This window comes from Myotis brandtii, unplaced genomic scaffold, assembly GCF_000412655.1.
Source record: "Myotis brandtii unplaced genomic scaffold, ASM41265v1 scaffold394, whole genome shotgun sequence".
Taxonomy (NCBI): domain Eukaryota; kingdom Metazoa; phylum Chordata; class Mammalia; order Chiroptera; family Vespertilionidae; genus Myotis; species Myotis brandtii.
The window spans coordinates 1,380,874-1,399,977 of NW_005365111.1; the positions used below are offsets into that span (position 1 = coordinate 1,380,874).

At 42.0% G+C, this 19,104-nt stretch overlaps 1 protein-coding gene across 1 annotated transcript in view; it reads right to left on the reverse strand.

The window, feature by feature from the left end:
* The window catches only part of PGK1 (phosphoglycerate kinase 1), a 31,656-nt gene that overhangs the window by 2,838 nt on the left and 9,714 nt on the right, over positions 1 to 19,104 (reverse strand). Inside the window, exons 2-8 of the mRNA XM_005872861.2 lie at positions 13,096 to 13,146; positions 8,785 to 8,940; positions 8,528 to 8,672; positions 6,272 to 6,375; positions 5,530 to 5,649; positions 606 to 720; positions 192 to 371 (exon numbers count right to left, since the gene is read on the reverse strand). Of these exons, the coding sequence (XP_005872923.1) occupies positions 192 to 371; positions 606 to 720; positions 5,530 to 5,649; positions 6,272 to 6,375; positions 8,528 to 8,672; positions 8,785 to 8,940; positions 13,096 to 13,146 (871 nt within the window). The remainder of the gene's footprint in view (positions 1 to 191; positions 372 to 605; positions 721 to 5,529; positions 5,650 to 6,271; positions 6,376 to 8,527; positions 8,673 to 8,784; positions 8,941 to 13,095; positions 13,147 to 19,104) is intronic.

Below are 19,104 nucleotides of genomic sequence, written 5' to 3' on the forward strand. Positions count from 1 at the left end.
GTGCAGGAGGCAGCTGATCGATGTTTCCCTCTCATCGATGTTTCTAACTCTCTATCCCTCTCCTTTCCTCTCTGTAAAAAATCAATAAAATATATATTTTAAAAAAATAATAAAATGCTTGTAGGTTGGTTGAATAAATGATACCAAAATATTTTTGTTCACTCACACTATCAACCACCCAAGTGACTCACCATCCAGCCAGCAGGTATGCCAGAAGCCACAGTGGCTTGGCCAGTCTTGGCATTCTCATCAAACTTGTCAGCAGTGACAAAGTCAACCGGTAAGGTAATCTTCACACCATTCTTCTCATCTTTGGACATTAGGTCTTTGACAATCTTGGCTCCCTCTTCATCAAACAGAGAAGTGCCAATCTACACAAGGGACCAAAATGATGAAGATCAACCTCTATACTAAGAATGTGATTGCCTCACAAAGTAGACAGGAAGAAGATACAATACAATATAAAAGAACAATTCCAAGACAAAAGAAAAACAACTTGCCAAAATAAACAAAAATGGGAGTTTTTAGGGCTCATGTCAAAAGCTGGTTTTCTTTCTATTTCTCATCAAGAGCTATTTCATATCCACTTGTCATTGGTTTCCTACCTCCATGTTGTTGAGCACCTTAAGGAAGGTAAAAGCCATTCCACCACCAATAATCATCTCATTGACTTTGTCCAGCATATTATTAATCAGTTGGATCTTGTCTGCAACTTTAGCTCTGGAAGGGAAAGCAAAAATCATCACCAAAAGAATAATGGACAAACAAAAGAAGTGATAATACATAGAGCCTGAGTTTTTATATCAAGGCAGAGAAACAGAGAAATGTCCCACAAAGTGACAAAAGTATTGGCTAACTTTGCCTATGTTTCTTTAACCCAAAAGGCCAATTCATTTCTAAGAAATCCTTTAACGGTATGGCTCTAGACTAAAAATGGCTAAGAAGACCTACTATCATCTAAAGGAACCATGAGTTCCAAATAAGTCTATTTTATCTCTTTTCCCCCCAAAAATCAGAAGGTCAAGATTACTAATTATGCCTGAGCAAGACTGCTAATTGTGGGTTTCCCTAAGCCTACTCAAAACTGTCTTAACCCTAGAGCAAGGATGAGATTATATACTAAACTAATACATACTGAGCAAAAATAGATATTCACACTCGTAAGTCTATTCTCAGTGACTGGGACATTTGCTTTATGGCATTCATTATTCTTTTGGACCACCTGATTCAACATATTTATAGAGTACCTATTATGTGCCAAGCACTATTCTAGGTCTCAAGAAAAATCACTTGACAAAAACAAAAACCCCTACCCCTTTGGTGCTTATATTCTAGTAGAGGGAAATAAGACAATAAATACAGATGTTTTTTCACCTCCCTATGAAAGGAAAAAGCTCTAAAGAAAAACGAGTTCACTTGAAGCACAACCTTTAATGTCCCTCACATAATAGCTTGCCTTCCGTTCACATTCCTATATATCTAAATCCTACTTAAATGAACAAATCACCTGAGCCTGTTTCCTCTCCATTCAATAAAAAAGATGATGGCTACCCTGTGAGAGGCACTATGCTAGGATTTGTAAAATAGGGTTTCAGAACAATAGTGATGTGGGGAAATGGATGACAAGAGACTTTATCTCTCTTCTCAAGATTGGTCATCATGAAGGGTCAGAATGGAGTTATCTGTTAATGGAGAAAGAGAGAGAGAGAGAGAGAGAGAGAGAGAGAGAAGGAGGGAGGAAGGGAGGTGCGGAGAAAATAAAAGTAAAGAGACTCAAACTCTTCTAAAGAATGTGGGATATAACTCAAATTCCCTACTTCAATAAATCAATGCAATGAAAAATACTAAAGAAGAGGGAACTGCCCTAGCCGGTTTGGCTCAGTGGATAGAGCCAAAGGACTGAAGGGTCCTGGTTTTGAGTCCAGTCAAGGGCACATGCCTGAGTTGCAGGCTCAATCCCCAGTAGGGGGCTTGCAGGAGGCAGCCAATCAATGATTCTCTCTCATCATTGACGTTTCTCTCTCTCCCTCTCCCTTCCTCTCTCATAATCAATAAAAGTATATTTTTTTAAAAAAAAAAAAAGAAGAAAACAGGATTATCACAGAATGAAAGATACCTAACAACCAAATGTAATACATGGACTTCGTTTGGATCCTTATTCAAACAAACTGTAAAAAGACATTTCTGAGATGATAGATAACTTCTAAATACAGATGAGGTACTATAGATGAAACTTAAATTTTGTTAGGTAGTTATTTAAAAGAAGTATCCTTATCAGTTATGAGATGCATGCAGAAGTATTATAAGTGAAATTATACGATATCTAAGGCTTACTTTATTTTTTTATCCTCACCCAAGGATATGTTTATTGATTTTAGAGAGAGAGAAAGGAAAAGAGAAAGAGAGAAATAATGTGAGAGAAGCATCGATTGGTTGCCTCCCACATGCACCCTGACCGGAAATCAAACCCACAACCTAGGTTTGTGCCCCGACCCAGAATTGAACCCACAACTTTTTGGTGTGCTGAGTGATGAGCCACCCGGCCAGGGCTAAGGCTTGCTTTAAAATACTCTTGATAAATAAAAGTATTAGACAATAGATGAAACAAGATTGGCAAAAATGTCAAAAAATTTTTGAAGCAGGGTGACAGGCACCTGGGGTTTATTATACTATTCTCTCAACGTCTGTGCCTGTTTGAGTGCTTCCACAATAATGTCTTTTAATAAAAATGTAAAAATTTTCCCAAAATCATTAATGGTCTAAGGAGACTACACTGCAAGAAAGGTAGCAAAAAAAAAAAAAAAAAAAAACCTCCACATCAGGCTCCCCAAAACAACTATTTCAAGCTGAGTTTAAAACCTAATCATAACCACAAGGTGGCACTCACTCCCAAATTCCATGTCTACAGAAGGTTGGAAAACAAAATCAGACAGCTCAAATCCTAATCTCCCCGGAAGCAACAATCAGTCTGAACTTTATAAGGTCACAAGACACAGATAACCCGTATCCTCCTGAATAATTTTTAGGACCCTGAAACGGCTCACAAAAGAGAGAGCAATTATGCTATGTGAAATTGACACTCAACTCCAGAGTCAGCTTTCATAGGGAAATGCTGAGTGTGTTCATTCCCATGAGGACTAAAGCCCTGCTCATAGAAGGGTCAGAGGCTTCCAGTCATAAAGAGGCTGGTACCTAGTTAGCCATGCCAAGTGATAGTAAGTTATCTTTTCTAAGCAGTACCAGGTCCCTGTCCCTACTCTATCACCTAAAATTTACTCAGCTAGCCTCTTGACCCACAATTCTGAAATTTCTATTTTTAACTAAGCTATCACAATATAATTATTCACATGGTATCTTTACCCATAGGAGAAAATACAAAATGGTATGTGATCTGGAGAAATGAGTTCTAAATGATATATTAAACACAAATGAGAAGATTCTCCTAGTTATTCCTTGCCAGATTATATGGATATGAAAGGCTCAAATGCATCAAAAATTAAAATTGTTAGATGAGCATATGTGGTGGACCTTTCCAATTCTTTCCTCCAGAACCATTTTTTAAATATATTTTATTGATTTTTTTTACAGAGAGGAAGGGAGAGGAATAGAGAGTTAGAAACATTGATGAGAGAGAAACATCGATCAGCTGCCTCCTGCACACCCCTCCTGGTGATGTACCTGCAACCAAGGTACATGCCCTTGACCGGAATCGAACCTGGGACCTTTCAGTCCACAGGCCGACGCTCTATCCACTGAGCCAAACCGGTTAGGGCCAGAACCATTTTTTATTCCTTCTCAGCCCTATTCTCTGTACCAAGAGGCTGACCTGCATGGTCTTCCTCAAAGGACTCCCTTGCTCTCTGGCTTCTAGTTGGGTTGCAGCCAACTGAGGGTGAGAGGAGTACATCAGTAGGAGGTTGAAGGGACATCAGAATATTATTTCCCTTGCTCCCTCCCTGACAGATATCTATCCCTATGTCCCCTGTCCTATCAGAGAGCCCTCTCCATACAACTACCCTCTCTGGATTTTGGTAACCATTCCCTCTTTGTCCCTTTAGGCCTAGGGATGGTAATAGCTATTGCTAGGCCCAGATTACTGTACTATCCCCTTTAAGTTTCTCTGAAAGCTACCCATACCTTTGTAGATAGTCTCTTTATTAAATTCTCCTCTGTTACCCAGTTTGATTGTGCCATCTTATATAATAAAGAGGTAATATGCAAATTCACCATCACACCCTCGCACAAGATGGCCACCCCCATGTGGTCACAAGATGGCCACCAGAAGATGGCTGGCAGGGGAAGGGCAGTTGTGGGCAATCAGGCCAGCAGGGGAGGGCAGTTAGGGGTGACCAGGCCTGCAGGGGAGGACAGTTAGGGATGACCGGGCCAGCAGGGGAGGGCAGTTGGGGGCAACCAGACCTTCAGGGGAGGGCAGTTAGGGATGACCGGGCCAGCAGGGGAGGGCAGTTGGGGGCAACCAGACCTTCAGGGGAGGGCAGTTAGGGATGACCGGGCCAGCAGGGGAGGGCAGTTGGGGGCAACCAGACCTTCAGGGGAGGGCAGTTAGGGATGACCGGGCCAGCAGGGGAGGGCAGTTGGGGGCAACCAGACCTTCAGGGGAGGGCAGTTAGGGATGACCGGGCCAGCAGGGGAGGGCAGTTGGGGGCAACCAGACCTTCAGGGGAGGGCAGTTAGGGATGACCGGGCCAGCAGGGGAGGGCAGTTGGGGGCAACCAGACCTTCAGGGGAGGGCAGTTAGGGATGACCGGGCCAGCAGGGGAGGGCAGTTGGGGGCAACCAGACCTTCAGGGGAGGGCAGTTAGGGATGACCGGGCCAGCAGGGGAGGGCAGTTGGGGGCAACCAGACCTTCAGGGGAGGGCAGTTAGGGATGACCGGGCCAGCAGGGGAGGGCAGTTGGGGGCAACCAGACCTTCAGGGGAGGGCAGTTAGGGATGACCGGGCCAGCAGGGGAGGGCAGTTGGGAGCAACTGGGCCTGCAGGGGAGAGCAGTTCGGGGCGACCAGGCGAACAGGGAGGGCAGTTGGGGGCGACCAGGCCTGCAGGGGAGAACAGTTGGAGGTGACCAGGCCTGCAGGGGAGGGCAGTTGGGGGCGACTGGGCCTGTAGGGGAGGGCAGTTGGGGGCGACTAGGCCTGCAGGGGAGGGCAGTTAGGGGCAATCGGGCCGGCAGGGGAGAGCAGTTAGGCATTGATCAGGCCGGCAGGGGAGTGGTTAGGGGGTGATCAGGCTGGCAGGCAGAAGTGGTTAGGGGCAATCCAGCAGGCAGGCAGGCAGGCAAGCAGTTGGGAGCCAGCAGTCCTGGGATGTGAGAGGGATGTCCGACTGCCGGTTTGTGGGATCAGGCCTAAACCGGCAGTCGGATATCCCCCGAGGGGTCCCAGATTGGAGAGGGTACAGGCTGAGCTGAAAGACAATAAACACCCTATTCTGACAATAAACACCCAAGTTATGGCCTCCTACCAGGCAAACACACTACTGAAAGCATAATCTTGAAGAGTTCTTCATACCCGCCCAGGATGGCCAGGAAGGGTCGCTCTGGGCTTTCCAACGCCTTGGCAAAGTAGTTCAGCTCCTTCTTCATCAAAAAACCTCCAGCTTTCTGTGGCAGATTGACTCCCACCATAGAGCTAGAAAAGACAAGAGACATTCAAATTGTAGTCGGTCCCTCCCAATTCTCCCAATTCTAGAGGCCATCTCCTTATCACTGAAATACTTTGAAGATTCCAGGAGACCATGATTTTCATCCCTAAACTGCAACAAAAACACTTAGGTATAAATTTTTACTAATAGTGCAGTGTCAAGGGGCAAATGAAAAGCAATTACCTTAAGCAGAATTTAATATACCCAATTATTAGTAGTCTTCAGGCCAAGGGATTAATTTCAATAAATAATCAGCCAGTTGATGACAAGAGAAGATTCCTAAAATTTCTTCCTACTGACAGCATAAGATTCTGATCCCACAATGTTCACAGAGGGTGAACTTTACATGAAATATCCACAATGAGAAAGAGCAACTGCTTACAGAAGATCAAAAAAAGCTCCACAATTCTCAACTTTTACTTTTATTTCCTCTTTGGATCAGAGGCACTCAACAAGAGCCACAATCTAAGTGGTAGCTCCAATTAGAGATAGAAGCCAACAGAATCACAGTATAATACAGATGTCTCTAAAAGCAACCCAGAGATTGGGCTGCTTGAGTAAACAGAATAATACTGTTCCCAGTTCAACATCAAATAAGACTCGTACTACCTGTGGGCTCGGTGAGCAGTGCCAAAAGCATCATTGACATAGACATCCCCTAGCTTGGAAAGTGAAGCTCGGAAAGCTTCTACTTTAGCTGGCTCCGCTTTAACCTGCAGAGGAAAAAAAAAGGAAAACCAACAACAGTAAATGTTGATGGCTGCAAAGGCAACTATAAAAGCATTTCCTACAAAGAGTCTTCTTGAACATTCTCTAGAGACCCTTGAGTTGGTGAGACATCAATATTTACAATTAGCAACAGGGTCTGCTCTTTCTTGCAAATATTCTAGGTCTTTTGGTCAACTTTACGTGTTTTTGCTCTCCTTTGCCTTCCCTCAAATTGCAAACCTAAGATTCCTGACCCGTGGCTTAACTGCTTAATCACAAAGGCTAATAACCACATCTCATTTTTCACTGGCCTCTCCCCTACTTCTAGGACAAGATTCTGACTATTCTTCTATCTCTTTGACTCATTTCCTCATTTTTAACATATTCTCCTTATAAAAGAGAGGAAAAAGCCTTTCTGCAAAGGGAGAGGTCCTCACACATATTCCTCATGAAAGCAACAATGGCAGGCTGGGACAGAGCAGGCAGACAGAAACATGACAAGAGAAAAGGACCTCAAAAACATTTTATGCTGACCAAAAGGAGGTATTTTATATGGCCTTTCCTGAAGTTAGGCATTTGAGAAAATAAGAAATACACTTCTACAAAAAAGAAGAGAGGAACAAAAACTATAAGTAAAATATAGAGCTCTGAAATATCAGCTCACTATCCAGGGATACCACCCCCCAAAGGGGATGGAAAGCAGAATGGCAGGATGAACAAAAAGTCTTTGGGAGGAGACTAAGCGAAGATGCACAGGAAGCCAGATGAAGGGAGAGACGGCACAGCACAAAGCAGATATTCATTTTAGTCACTGCCCACTCCCATCCTCCTACGTATCAAGATGAATGCAGCTGCCACATGAGCATTCTTCTAATGACCCAAAGAATACAGGTTGCCCTGACCGGTTTGGCTCAGTGAATAGAGCATCGGCCTGCAGACTGAAAGGTCCCGGGTTCGATTCCGGCTAAGGGCATATACCTTGGTTGCGGCACATCCCCAGAAGGAGGTGTGCAGGAGGCAGCTGATCGATGTTTCTCTCTCATCGATGTTTCTAACTCTCTATCCCTCTCCCATCCTCTCTGTGAAAAATCAGTAAAATATATTTTTAAAAAAAGAATACAGGTATACTAATGCTAAAACTAAAGACTGAAAAGCCCCCATAATCTCTCTAAAATGGAATATCATCAGCTACTGGTGACTGGAAGATGATTCATATAGTAATGAAAACAATGCCTCGATGGCAGGAGACCTGAGTTCTAAGCCCAGTTCTGACACGAATTCACAGTGTAACTTCTGGCAAGTTGCTCTCTATCCCTGAAATCTTCCCATATTAAAAAGGCATAATAACCCCTCTATCAAGAATTATTTGAGGCAAAATGGCAAATTGAAAGCTCTTCATGAAAAAGTGCTTTAGAAATTAACAATAATAATCAGAACCCACTTCTCATTTTTCTTCTGCCAATAACTAGAAGGAAGAGAATGCCCCTAAAAGACCAATGCAGAGACACTGGATAAAGGAAACATTTTATGGCCTCACTTTGTTTTTTACCCATTTTAAAGTCATGACTGGCTCCTGAAATTTCAAGCATTGAAAGCTATTGGACACTAAATGTAAAGTCAACTAAAGAAAAAAGTCATTGACTAGAGTAGTTAGTTCCTCACTTCCTTTTTTTTTTTTTGTTCCTCACTTCCTTTATAAAAGGTTTTGCCTCAATTTCCCAGTTGCCTCCTGCCCTGTCTAAGTCCTAGAGTCTGTGCAGCTCGAGTTTCTGTCTAAAAGGGCACCAAATTTTAGGTCAGCATTTTACTTCTACTAGCAAGATCATGCCAAAGGCACGATAAGGCAATATGACCAAGGCCTGTGGTGCTAAGAAAAGAAACTGCTTGAAAGAAGGCACTCAAGTGACCTTAAGAAATGTCAGGCCCTAGCTGGTTTGGCTCAGTGGATAGAGCATTGGCCTGTGGACTGAAGGGTCCCAGGTTCAATTCCAGTCAAGGGCACATGCCTGGGTTAGGGGCTCACTCCCCAGTAGGGGGCGTGCAGGAGGCAGCCGATCAATGATTCTCTCTCATCATTAATGTTTCAATCTCTCCCTCTCCCTTCCTCTCTAAACTAATAAAAATATACAAATAAATTTTAAAAATCACAGGTCCTACCTTGTTCCCAGAAGCATCTTTTCCCTTCCCTTCTTCTTCCACATGAAAGCGAAGGTTCTCCAACAGGATGACAGACCCAGCAGCTGGGGCAGCACAAGCTTTCTCCACTTCGGGGCCCACGCAATCCTTCAAGAACAAAACATCCCTGGGAAGAGCATGAGATGGAGAGACTTAAGCAGTCTGAAAGTTAAGAACCAGTAACAATATGCTTGACATCTCCTGTCACAACGTCTACCAGCACCAGAGCTGGCACTTACTTGCCCAGCAGAGATTTGAGTTCTACAGCAACTGGCTCCAAAGAGTACTTGTCAGGCATGGGGACACCATCGGGCCGACCCAGGTGGCTCATAAGAACAACTGACTTGGCTCCATTGTCCAAGCAGAATTTTATACTTGGGATGGCAGCCTTGATTCTGCAACCAGAAAGAGACAGCAGGTAGAACAAGAAGATTACGTCTAGAAATTAGTGGGAAATATGTCCTTCATGGCCTCATAAAACATAAAGCCCCTTTCCTTTTCCAAATTCCTTCAAATGTACTTTCAACAATTCACTGATGGTCCTCAGATACATGTTCAAGGGAAGAAGTTAATTACAAAGTTAATTACACTCTCCACCTAGGATTATACATTCTCATCATTGTTTGCCCCTTATGCAGAAAGCAGAACTCAGCTAGCAGGCCTGAAGCTGCTATCTTTGAAAAACCTGCTTGCAAGGTTGATCCTTGGCTGGTGTCCAGAACTTGGCTTTCAAAGTGGTCCCTCAGTCCTTTAACAGACAAAAGGCATTCACCATTCCTAGACTGTCTACAAAAAAACAAGGCCATTTATGCTGGGTACCTGCTTCCCTCCAGGAAGTCTGGAATTTCGATAGTTGCTAGGCAGAGGGTACTTATGGTACCAGCTCCCAATAAAAATCTTGAGGGCCAAGTCTCTAACAGGCTTTTCTGGGCATAATCATTGCACACAATTTACTGCATTTTTCACTGCTGGAGAAAGGAACACACTCGGTATGTCCCCTCATGGGAGGGAGAGAGCATCAGAAACCCATTCATGGATTTCTCCAGACTCTCCCTGTCTTTTCCCAGTGCTGACCCTTCCATGCATCCTTTCAATGTAATGAACTTTACTAGTGAGACTATGCACTGTGTTTTATGAGTCCTAGCAAATCACAAAATGTGCATGGTCTTAGGGACACCAAAACACAGCTTTTATATAACTGGAAGAAATCTTGAAACCATTAAAGAAAATTTGGGAAGAATTGTAGTAACTTTTTTGCACCCATTACAGATCCTAAGACACTTTTCTATTTAAGAAAAAATATATGCATTATACAGAATGTGATTTATATACTATACTACATTTGAGTTTAACCAAAAAATTATTAAACTTAAAACATTTCAAATTTTTGTTACAAACCTGATACTAGCTTTTCGTTTTTGCCAGTCTTTAAAAAATTAAAATTTATAATTAAGAAAATGATTTATTTATTCAATAAATACTTATTGAATACTTCTTTTAAGCCAGGTACTGTTACACATTCTGACAATACAACAGTAAATAAAACAGTCTCTGCTCTCATGGAAGTGAAATTCTAATCATGAGAGAGGTAATCTATATAATAAAAACCTAAGTGACCATTACGGCGGAACAGCCAGTCGCTATGATGCGCACTGACCATCGGGGGCAGATGCTCAATGCAGGATCTGCCCCCTGGTGGTCAGTGCACACTCCCACAGGGGGAGCGCTGCTCAGCCAGAAGCTGGGCTCATAGCTGGTGAGCGCAGAGGCGATGGTGGGAGCCTCTCCCGCCTCCGCGGCAGCGCTAAGGAGCAGCGAGCAGGTGGGTGGTAAGGAGCGAGGTAAGGAGCAGGCAGGTGGGTGGTAAGGAGCGAGGGGTCTCAGACTGCGAGAGGGATGTCCGCCTGCCGGCTTAGGCCCACTCTCCCCAGGCAGCAGGCCTAAGCTGGCAGGCGGACATCCCCCTAGGGGTCCTGGAGAAGGCACAGGCTGGGCTGAGGGGACCACCCCCCCCAAGTGAACGAATTTCATGCACCGGGCCTCTAGCAAAACAATTAACAAAATATATCTATCTCATATGGTGATAAGAACTATGGAGAAAATAAAGCAAGGTAAGGGGACAAGATTGAATGGGGAACAGTGGGAGGGGATTTTAGAAAGGTGGCCAGGGACAGTCTATGATAAGGTGACATTTCAGCAGAGTATGGAATAACAAAAACCAAGTTATGTTTCTAAAATAACCTATGCTATTTGGCATATATAAAAAATCATTTATACCAAATAAAAAGTAAACCTTTATCAGGTATAAAGTTTGCCCAATGAAAACAAATTAACCTTCAGGGCTATCCTTTGTCAGCAAGTTCTATTATTTCTAAACCCCATGGATTTCCAAACATGAAAAGATCTACTCTGATGTGTTTTTCTACTTTTTATTCATAAAATACCTTCATAGGCAGGCATATTTCCAATCTTTTCTGTGTGCTGCAGAAAATAATGTAACTCAAGAAGGGTCAGAGCTGCCTTGTACAAGACCTTCCACTATGGTACAGCAGAAATGTCTTGACAGACAGCCAGGTTCTATTCTGGGGCCAATATCTGAGATAGTTCTGGGTCTAGACCTGAACTGTCTAATATGATAGCCATTGGACACATGTGCCTCTTAGATGCTAGAAATGTGACTAGCCCAGATTGAGATGTGCTATAGTGTAAAATACATGCCAAATCTCAAAGACTTAATACCAAAAAAGTTAAATGTGCCTTTGATTATTTTACGAGTTATATATTGCAATGATTATTTTAGACTTACTGGATTAAATAAAATATATTATTAAAACCAAGTTCACCCATTTCTTTTTACTTTTTTAATGTGACAACTAGAAAATTTTCAATTACATGTGGCTCATATTATATTTACATTAGACAACACTGGTCTAATAATTGAAAAGCACCTTGCAAGCTCAAAACTTTCATTTAAAATTTAAAATATTTGGGGAGGGGGCTGAGAGGTGGAGGAGAAATTGAAAAAAAAAGAGAAAGAATTCATGGACATGGACAACAGTGTGATAATTGCCAGGGGAGGAGGTGGGAGGAGGTAGAAGAAGGTAAAGGAGAGATAAATGGTGATGGAAGGAGATTTGACTTGGGATGGTGAACATACAATACAGTGTAGATATGTTGTAGAATTGTGACCCTGAAAACTATATAATTTCGTTAACCAGTGTAACCACAATAAATTCAATAATAAGTAAATAAATAAATAAAACTTAAAAACCTTGACCCTCGCTGGTTTGGCTCAGTAGAAAGAGCATCAGCCTGCGGACACAAGGGTCCTGGGTTTGATTCCGGTCAAGGGAACAGGCCAGGGTTGCAGGCTCAATCCCCAGTAGGGGTGTGCAGGAGGCAGCCAATCAATGATTCTCTCTCATCATTGATGTTTCTAACTCTCTCTCCCTCTCCTTTCCTCCCTGAAATCAATAAAAATATTTTTTAAAAAAAAGCCTTGTGTCCTAACCAGTTTGGCTCAGTGGATAGAGCGTCGGCCGGCGGACTCAAGGGTCCCGGGTTCGATTCCGGTCAAGGGCATGTACCCTGGTTGCGGGCACATACCCAGTAGGGAGTGTGCAGGAGGCAGCTGACCGATGTTTCTCTCTCATCGATGTTTCTAACTCTCTGTCCCTCTCCCTTCCTCTCTATAAAAAATCAAGAAAATATATTTTTAAAAAAACACAAAAAACCTTGTATCACAATCTAGTCAAAAGCAAGAGCAGTACTATCAATTAAAATGTCTGCTTCTCAATCTACACAGATTGAAAATATTACTTCTAAAGTCTTTTCCCTTAAGTCAAAATTCTCAAAAACTGATTTTATCTGGGCCATCTGGAGTAGGTTATAATACTACATATAATCTCAATAATTATTGGTAATTAAAAAATCCTTCTCTTGCATAGTTCATTTTGCAGGGAAGACAAGAAACCTTAAACTCTGACATTCATTAAAAATGCATAACCCCAAATTCTTCAAATTTTCAAAAATCAAGTGCAGAAAATAAATCACTTTAAGATGATTTTTTTCAATGTCTACATCAGGGGTCCTCAAACTTTTTAAACGGGGGGCCAGTTCACTGTCCCTCAGACCGTTGGAGGGCCAGACTATAGTTTAAAAAAAAACTATGAACAAATTCCTATGCACACTGCACATATCTTATTTTGAAGTAAAAAAACAAAACGGGAACAAATACAATATTTGTATTTGCATGTGGCCCGCGGGCCGTAGTTTGAGGACCCCTGATCTATACAATGGAATACTATGCTGCTGTAAAAAAAGAAGGAATTCTTACCATTTGCAACAGCATGGACAGAACTGGAGAGTCATAAAAATTCTCCAAAAAAAAAAACAAAAAAACAGAGCAGACCAAGGGTAGTTTGGTGAAAATCCTTGCTCAGATCACTTAAATTATCATAGTTGTATGATAAGAAAGGAAAAACATTTCATCCTTCATAGTTACACCAACACACATCATAACCTAACACAATGCTTAGCAGGAACCTTACCTTTGATTGTTTGTTATCTGGTTGTTCTTCATAGGAACATTGAAGTCCACTCTAAAAAGGAAACAAAATTTCAGGTTCAGAGTCATGATCAATGCATTATTCCCTCAAAAATTAGAAAAGTACTTTTAGTGAACCAGTTAAATAAATTGGAAGTTCAAAAATCACCTTAAAATTAAAAAGCAGTATAAGGAGTCAAGATAATGGTTAGCCATGCAGAGGAGGATGATGGTAGTGACTGAGATAGGACACCAGAGGGGTCTTCTGGGGTTCTGGTAATGTTCTATTTCTTGACTGGAATGATTGTATAAATATGCTCGTTTTGTGATCCCTCAAGCTTATGATTTGTGTCCTTTACAGTGTGTATCTCATACTTTAAAAGAGACATTTGTAAAAATAAAACTAACTGAAATAATAGGAACTAGCCCTGAAGACCTGAGTAGCTAAACCTGTTCTATCTAGCAGTCACAAATAGTGGCTGGCATTGTCCTGCACTAGAGATTGGAAGTTGTAGCAAACCTACCTGATAGACACAAACCCAAACAAACAGCGAAAATGGGGATACAAAAAAAAAAGCCAGAAATGAAAGAACAAGTGAATTTTCCAGAAGAGGAGCTAAATGAAAGGGAGAAAAGAAATTTATCAGATAGAGAGTTCAGAATGATGGCAGAGGATGCTCAACAACATGAGAAAAGATATAGTAACTATGAAAAATGATATAATAAAGAACACAGTGGAAGGACTACTGAGTAGATTAGGACAAGACAATGATTAGATCAGTGAATTAGAAGACAGGGTAGAAAAATTATTCAATCAGAGAACCCAAAAAGAAAAAAAATTTAAAAACAGGACAACTTAAGGGAAAGGGACACCATGAAACGTAACAACATTCATATAATAGGTATACCAGAAGGGGAAGAAAGTGAGCAAGGGATAGAAAATGTGCTTGAATAATGGCAGAAAATTTCCCTAACCTAGTGAAGGAAAAAGTCACAAGTTCAGGAGGCACAGAGAATCTCAAGCAAGAAGAACCCAAACAGGCCTATTCCCAGACACATCATAATTAAAATGCCAAAAATTAAAGACAAAGAGAGAATCTGATAGGTAGCAAGAGAAAAGCAATTTGTTACCTACAAAGGAGCTCCAATAAGGCTGACAACTGATTTCTCATCAGAAACTCCACAGGCCAGAAGGGATTGGCATGAAGTATTCAAAGTAATGAAAAGCAAGAATTGGACACCAAGATTACTATGTCCAGCAAGACTACCATTCAAAATAAATGGTGAAATAATGAGCTTCCCAGACCAGAAAAAGGTAAAGGAGCTTATCACCACCAAACCAGCACTGCAAGAAATGCTAAAGGGACTGTTGTAATGAGAAGAAATAGACAAAGAGAGAAACATAGGCATATAGAATTAAAATAGCAATAAATAAGTAACCATCAATAACCTTAAATGTAAATGGATTAAATGCTCCAAACAAAATACATAGGGTAGCTGAATAGATACAAAAACATGACCCAATTATTTGCTGCTTACAAGAGACCCACCTCTCAGAACAAAAGACTCATACAGGATGATTGAAGAAATTGAAAAAAGTTATTCCATGTAAATAGAAACAAACAAAAACCTGCTAGAAGACTTTAAGGAAGAAATCGACAGCAAGACTGTCAGAGTAGGGGACTTTAACACACCACTGACTTCATTGGTTAGATCTTCCAGACAAAAAATTGACAAGGAAACAGAGACTCTAAAAGACACACTGGATCAGATGGATTTAATTGACATTTATAGAACAATTCACCCCAAACTTGCAGAATATACATTCTCCTCAAGTGCACGAGTCATTCTAAAAGACAGAAAACATGTTAGGACACAAAATAAATCTCTACAAGTTCAAGAATCTATATATATCAAACCCTAATATGCAAATAGCCCAAACGGCAGAACACCCAAACAACCGAACAACCAGTCGCTATGACATGCACTGACCACCAGGGGACGCACGTGGAACATGGCAGGTGTCAGCAGCAGGCGTCAGAGCGCGGAACATGGCGGGCATTGGCCGCAGCCGGATGGTGGAGCAGGTGAGTGGGGGCACCAAACCAAGGTAGGGCACCAGTCCCTGTCATCGGGGCGAGCCTCTGGTGGTTACTGAAAATTCTTTGCTCCCGCACGCTGCAGTCCCCGCTTGCACCCACTGCTGGCGCCCAGTGCCAGTCCCGATCACTCAGTGCTATCAGCTGGTGCACGTGGCAGCTGCAGGCCTCGATCCCCTCTGAGGGCTTCTCCACCTACCCCTGCTCCTGAGGGGCGATCGGGGCAGCAGCCACTGCGCGCACCTGCTGACGGCACTGCGCCAATCACTCCGCACCATTAGCGGGTGCGAGCAGGGACAGCACCGTCAATGTGTGGGAGCAGCAGCGGCGGGAAGGGGGCTGCCAGCAGAGAAGAGACCAGGGGCCACAACGGGAGGGGTTGGGCAGGGGCACAGAGGATGGGCCAAGACCCGCCCATGTGCCCACCACAGCCTCATGGTCCACAGTTCCTTTCAAGGTGCACGAATTTGTACACTGGGCCCCTAGTATTTAACACACTAAGCACCATGTCAGTCACCGGTGACTGACACTATACTTTCCGTTTGGACCTCATCAGTCTCCGGCCTCCAGCATGTTGGTGAAATCAGATATCGCGGGCTAAACGGAAAGGAAGACAGAACAGGCTTGGCGCTTAACCTGTTAAATAATTCCAAGTATCTTCTCAGACCACACTGGAATGAAATAAGAAATCAACACTCAAAAACATTCAAACACATGGTGGAGGCTAATCATGTTATTAAGCAACTAGAGGCCTGGTGCACGGATTCGTGCAAGGGTGGGGTCTGGCCAGCCTGCCCCAATTGGGGGCAGGACCAGCCGGTAGGAGGGGCTGTGCGCAGTTGGCTGGCCGGCCCCACCCCCTGGTTGAACTCCCGGTAGAGGGGACAATTTGCATATTAGTCTTTTATTAATATAGCCAATGAGACTGGGGATATGCAGGAGGCAGCTGATTGATGTTTCTCTCTCATCGATGTTTCTAACTCTCTATCCCTCTCCCTTTCTCTCTGTAAAAAATCAATAAAATATAAAATTTTTAAAAAATCAATGAAACCAAGAGCTGGTTCTTTGAAAAGATAAACAAGATTGATGAACCGCTAGCCAGACTCATCCAGAAACAAAGAGAGGACCCAAATAAATAAAATCAGAAATGAAAGTAGCAAAATAACAACTGACACCACAGAAATATAAAGGAGTGTAAGAAAATACTATGAACAACTTTATGCCAACAAGCTGGACAATGTAGATGAAATGGACTAATTCCTAGAAAAATGCAATCTCCCAAAACTAAATCAGGAAGAACCAGAAAACCTGAATAGGCCACTAACAACTGATGAAATAGAAGCAGTAATCAAAAAACTCCCAGCAAACAAAAACCCTGCCCCGGATGGCTTCACAGAGGAGTTTTATCAAACCTTCAAATAACAACTAACACCTATTTCCTCAAACTATTCCAAAAAATCCAAGAGGAAGGAATACTTCCAAGCTCTTTTTATTAGACCAACTAGAGGCCCAATGCATGAAATTCATGCAAGAGTAGGCCTTCGCAGCTCTTGCAGAACTGCCCCCCACCCACTGGTCGTTCTGGAAGGTCATTCTGGAAGGTTGTTCCGCCATCTGGTCTAATTTGCATATTAGTTCTTTATTATATAGGATGTTATCCTAATTCTAAAACCAGATAAAGGCACTACAAAAGAAAGAGAACTACAGGCCAATATTCCTGATGAACATAGATGCTAAAATCTTCAACAAAATGTTAGAAAATCAGATCCAGCAATACATTAAAAAAATTATACACCATGACCAACTGGGATTTATTCCAGGGATGCAAGGCTGATACAATATTTGCAAATCAACAAAGTGATACATCACATAAAAAAACTGAAAGACAAAAATCACATGATCATATCAGTAGACGAAGAAAAAGCATTCAACAAAATCCAACACCCATTTTTGATAGAAACTCTCAGCAGCCCTAGCCGGTTTGGCTCAGTGTACAGAGCATTGGCCTGTGGACCAAAGGGTCCCAGGTTTAATTCTGGTCAAGGGCACATAAACTGGTTGCAGACTCCTCCCCAGCCCAGGCACTGGTCGAGGCTCATGCAGGAAGCAACCAATCAATGTGTTTCTCTCACATCAATGTTTCTCTCTGTCTTTCCCTCTCCCACTGTCCCTAAAAATCAATGGAAAAATATCCTCAGATGTGGATTAACACACACACACTACAGACAACATCATGACCAATGGGCAAAAACTAAAATCATTTCACCTAAGAACAGGAACAAGACAAGGATGTCTGCTTTTACTACTCTTATTCAACATAGTATTGGAAGTCCTAGCCATAGCAATCAGACTAGAAGAAATAAAAGGCATTCAAATTGAAAAGAAGGAAGTAAAACTCTCATTATTCGCAGATGACGTGATATTATGCAAAGAAAACCCTAAAGACTCTACCAAAAACTACTAGATTTAATAAAGGAATTTGGCAATGTAGCGGGATACAAAATTAACACCCAAAATTCTTTGGCATTTTTATTCACCAACTAGAGGCCCAATGCAAGAAATTCGTACATGTGTAGGGTCCCTAGGCCTGGCCAGTGATAAGGGCCAATCAGGAACTTCTGGCTGCCGGCCAGAGCCTTCCTTCCCTGGCTGCCAGCTCACTGCCAGGGCCTTCCTTCGTTCCGTGCCACCCCCTGGTGGTCAGCACACATCATAGCAAGCAATCGAACTCCCCTGGGGACAATTTGCATATTATCCTTTATATATATATAAACATAATGAATTCTCAGAAAGAGAAACTAAACAAACAATACCATTTACCATTGCAACAAAAAAATTAAGATAATTAGGAATAAACTTAACCAAGGAAGTAAAAGACTTGTACTCAGAAAACTAAAGGACATTGAAAAAGAGAAAGAGAAGATATAAAAAAGTGGAAGATTATACTGTGTTCATGGGTTGGTAGAATCATCATCATTGAAAATGTCTATACTACCCAAAGCAATCTATAGGTTCAATGCAATCCCTATTAAAATATCAACAGCATATTTCACAAATCTAGAAAAAATACTCCAAAAATTTATATGGAACCAAAAAGACCCCGAATAGCTGCAACAATCTTGAGAAAGAACAAAGTTAGAGGGATCACAATACCAGATTTTAAGTTATACTACAAAGCTACCAATATCAAAATAGCCTGGTACTGTCATTAAGAACAGAAATATAGATCAATGGAACAGAACAAAGAACCCAGAAATCGACTTAAGCCATTATGCTCAATTAATATTTGACAAAGGAGGCAAGAACATACAGTGGAGTCAAGACAGTCATTTCAATAAGTGGTGCTGGGGAAATTGGACAGACACATGAAAAAAAATGAAACTAGATCACCAACTTACAGCATACACAAAAATAAATTCAAAATGGAAAAAAGGCTTACATGTAAGTCGTGAAACCATAAAAATCTTAAAAGAAACCATAGGCAGCAAAATCTCAGACATCTCCCAAGCAAAGGAAACTAAGGAGAAAATAAACAAATGGGACTACATCAAAATAAAAAGCTTCTGCACAGCAAAAGAAACCATGAACAATATAACAAGAGAGCCCACTGCATGGAAGAACAGATCTGTCAATGATACATCTGATAAAGGGTTAATATCCAAAATATATAAGAAACTCATACTTAACAAAAGGAAGACAAACAATCCAATTAAAAAATGAGCCGAAACCGGTTTGGCTCAGTGGATAGAGCGTCAGCCTGCGGACTGAGAGGTCCCGGGTTCGATTCCGGTCAAGGGCATGTACCTGGGTTGCGGGCACATCCCCGGTGGGGGATGTGCAAGAGGCAGCTGGTCGATGTTTCTCTCTCTTCGATGTTTCTAACTCTCTCTATCTCTCTCCCTTCCTCTCTGTGA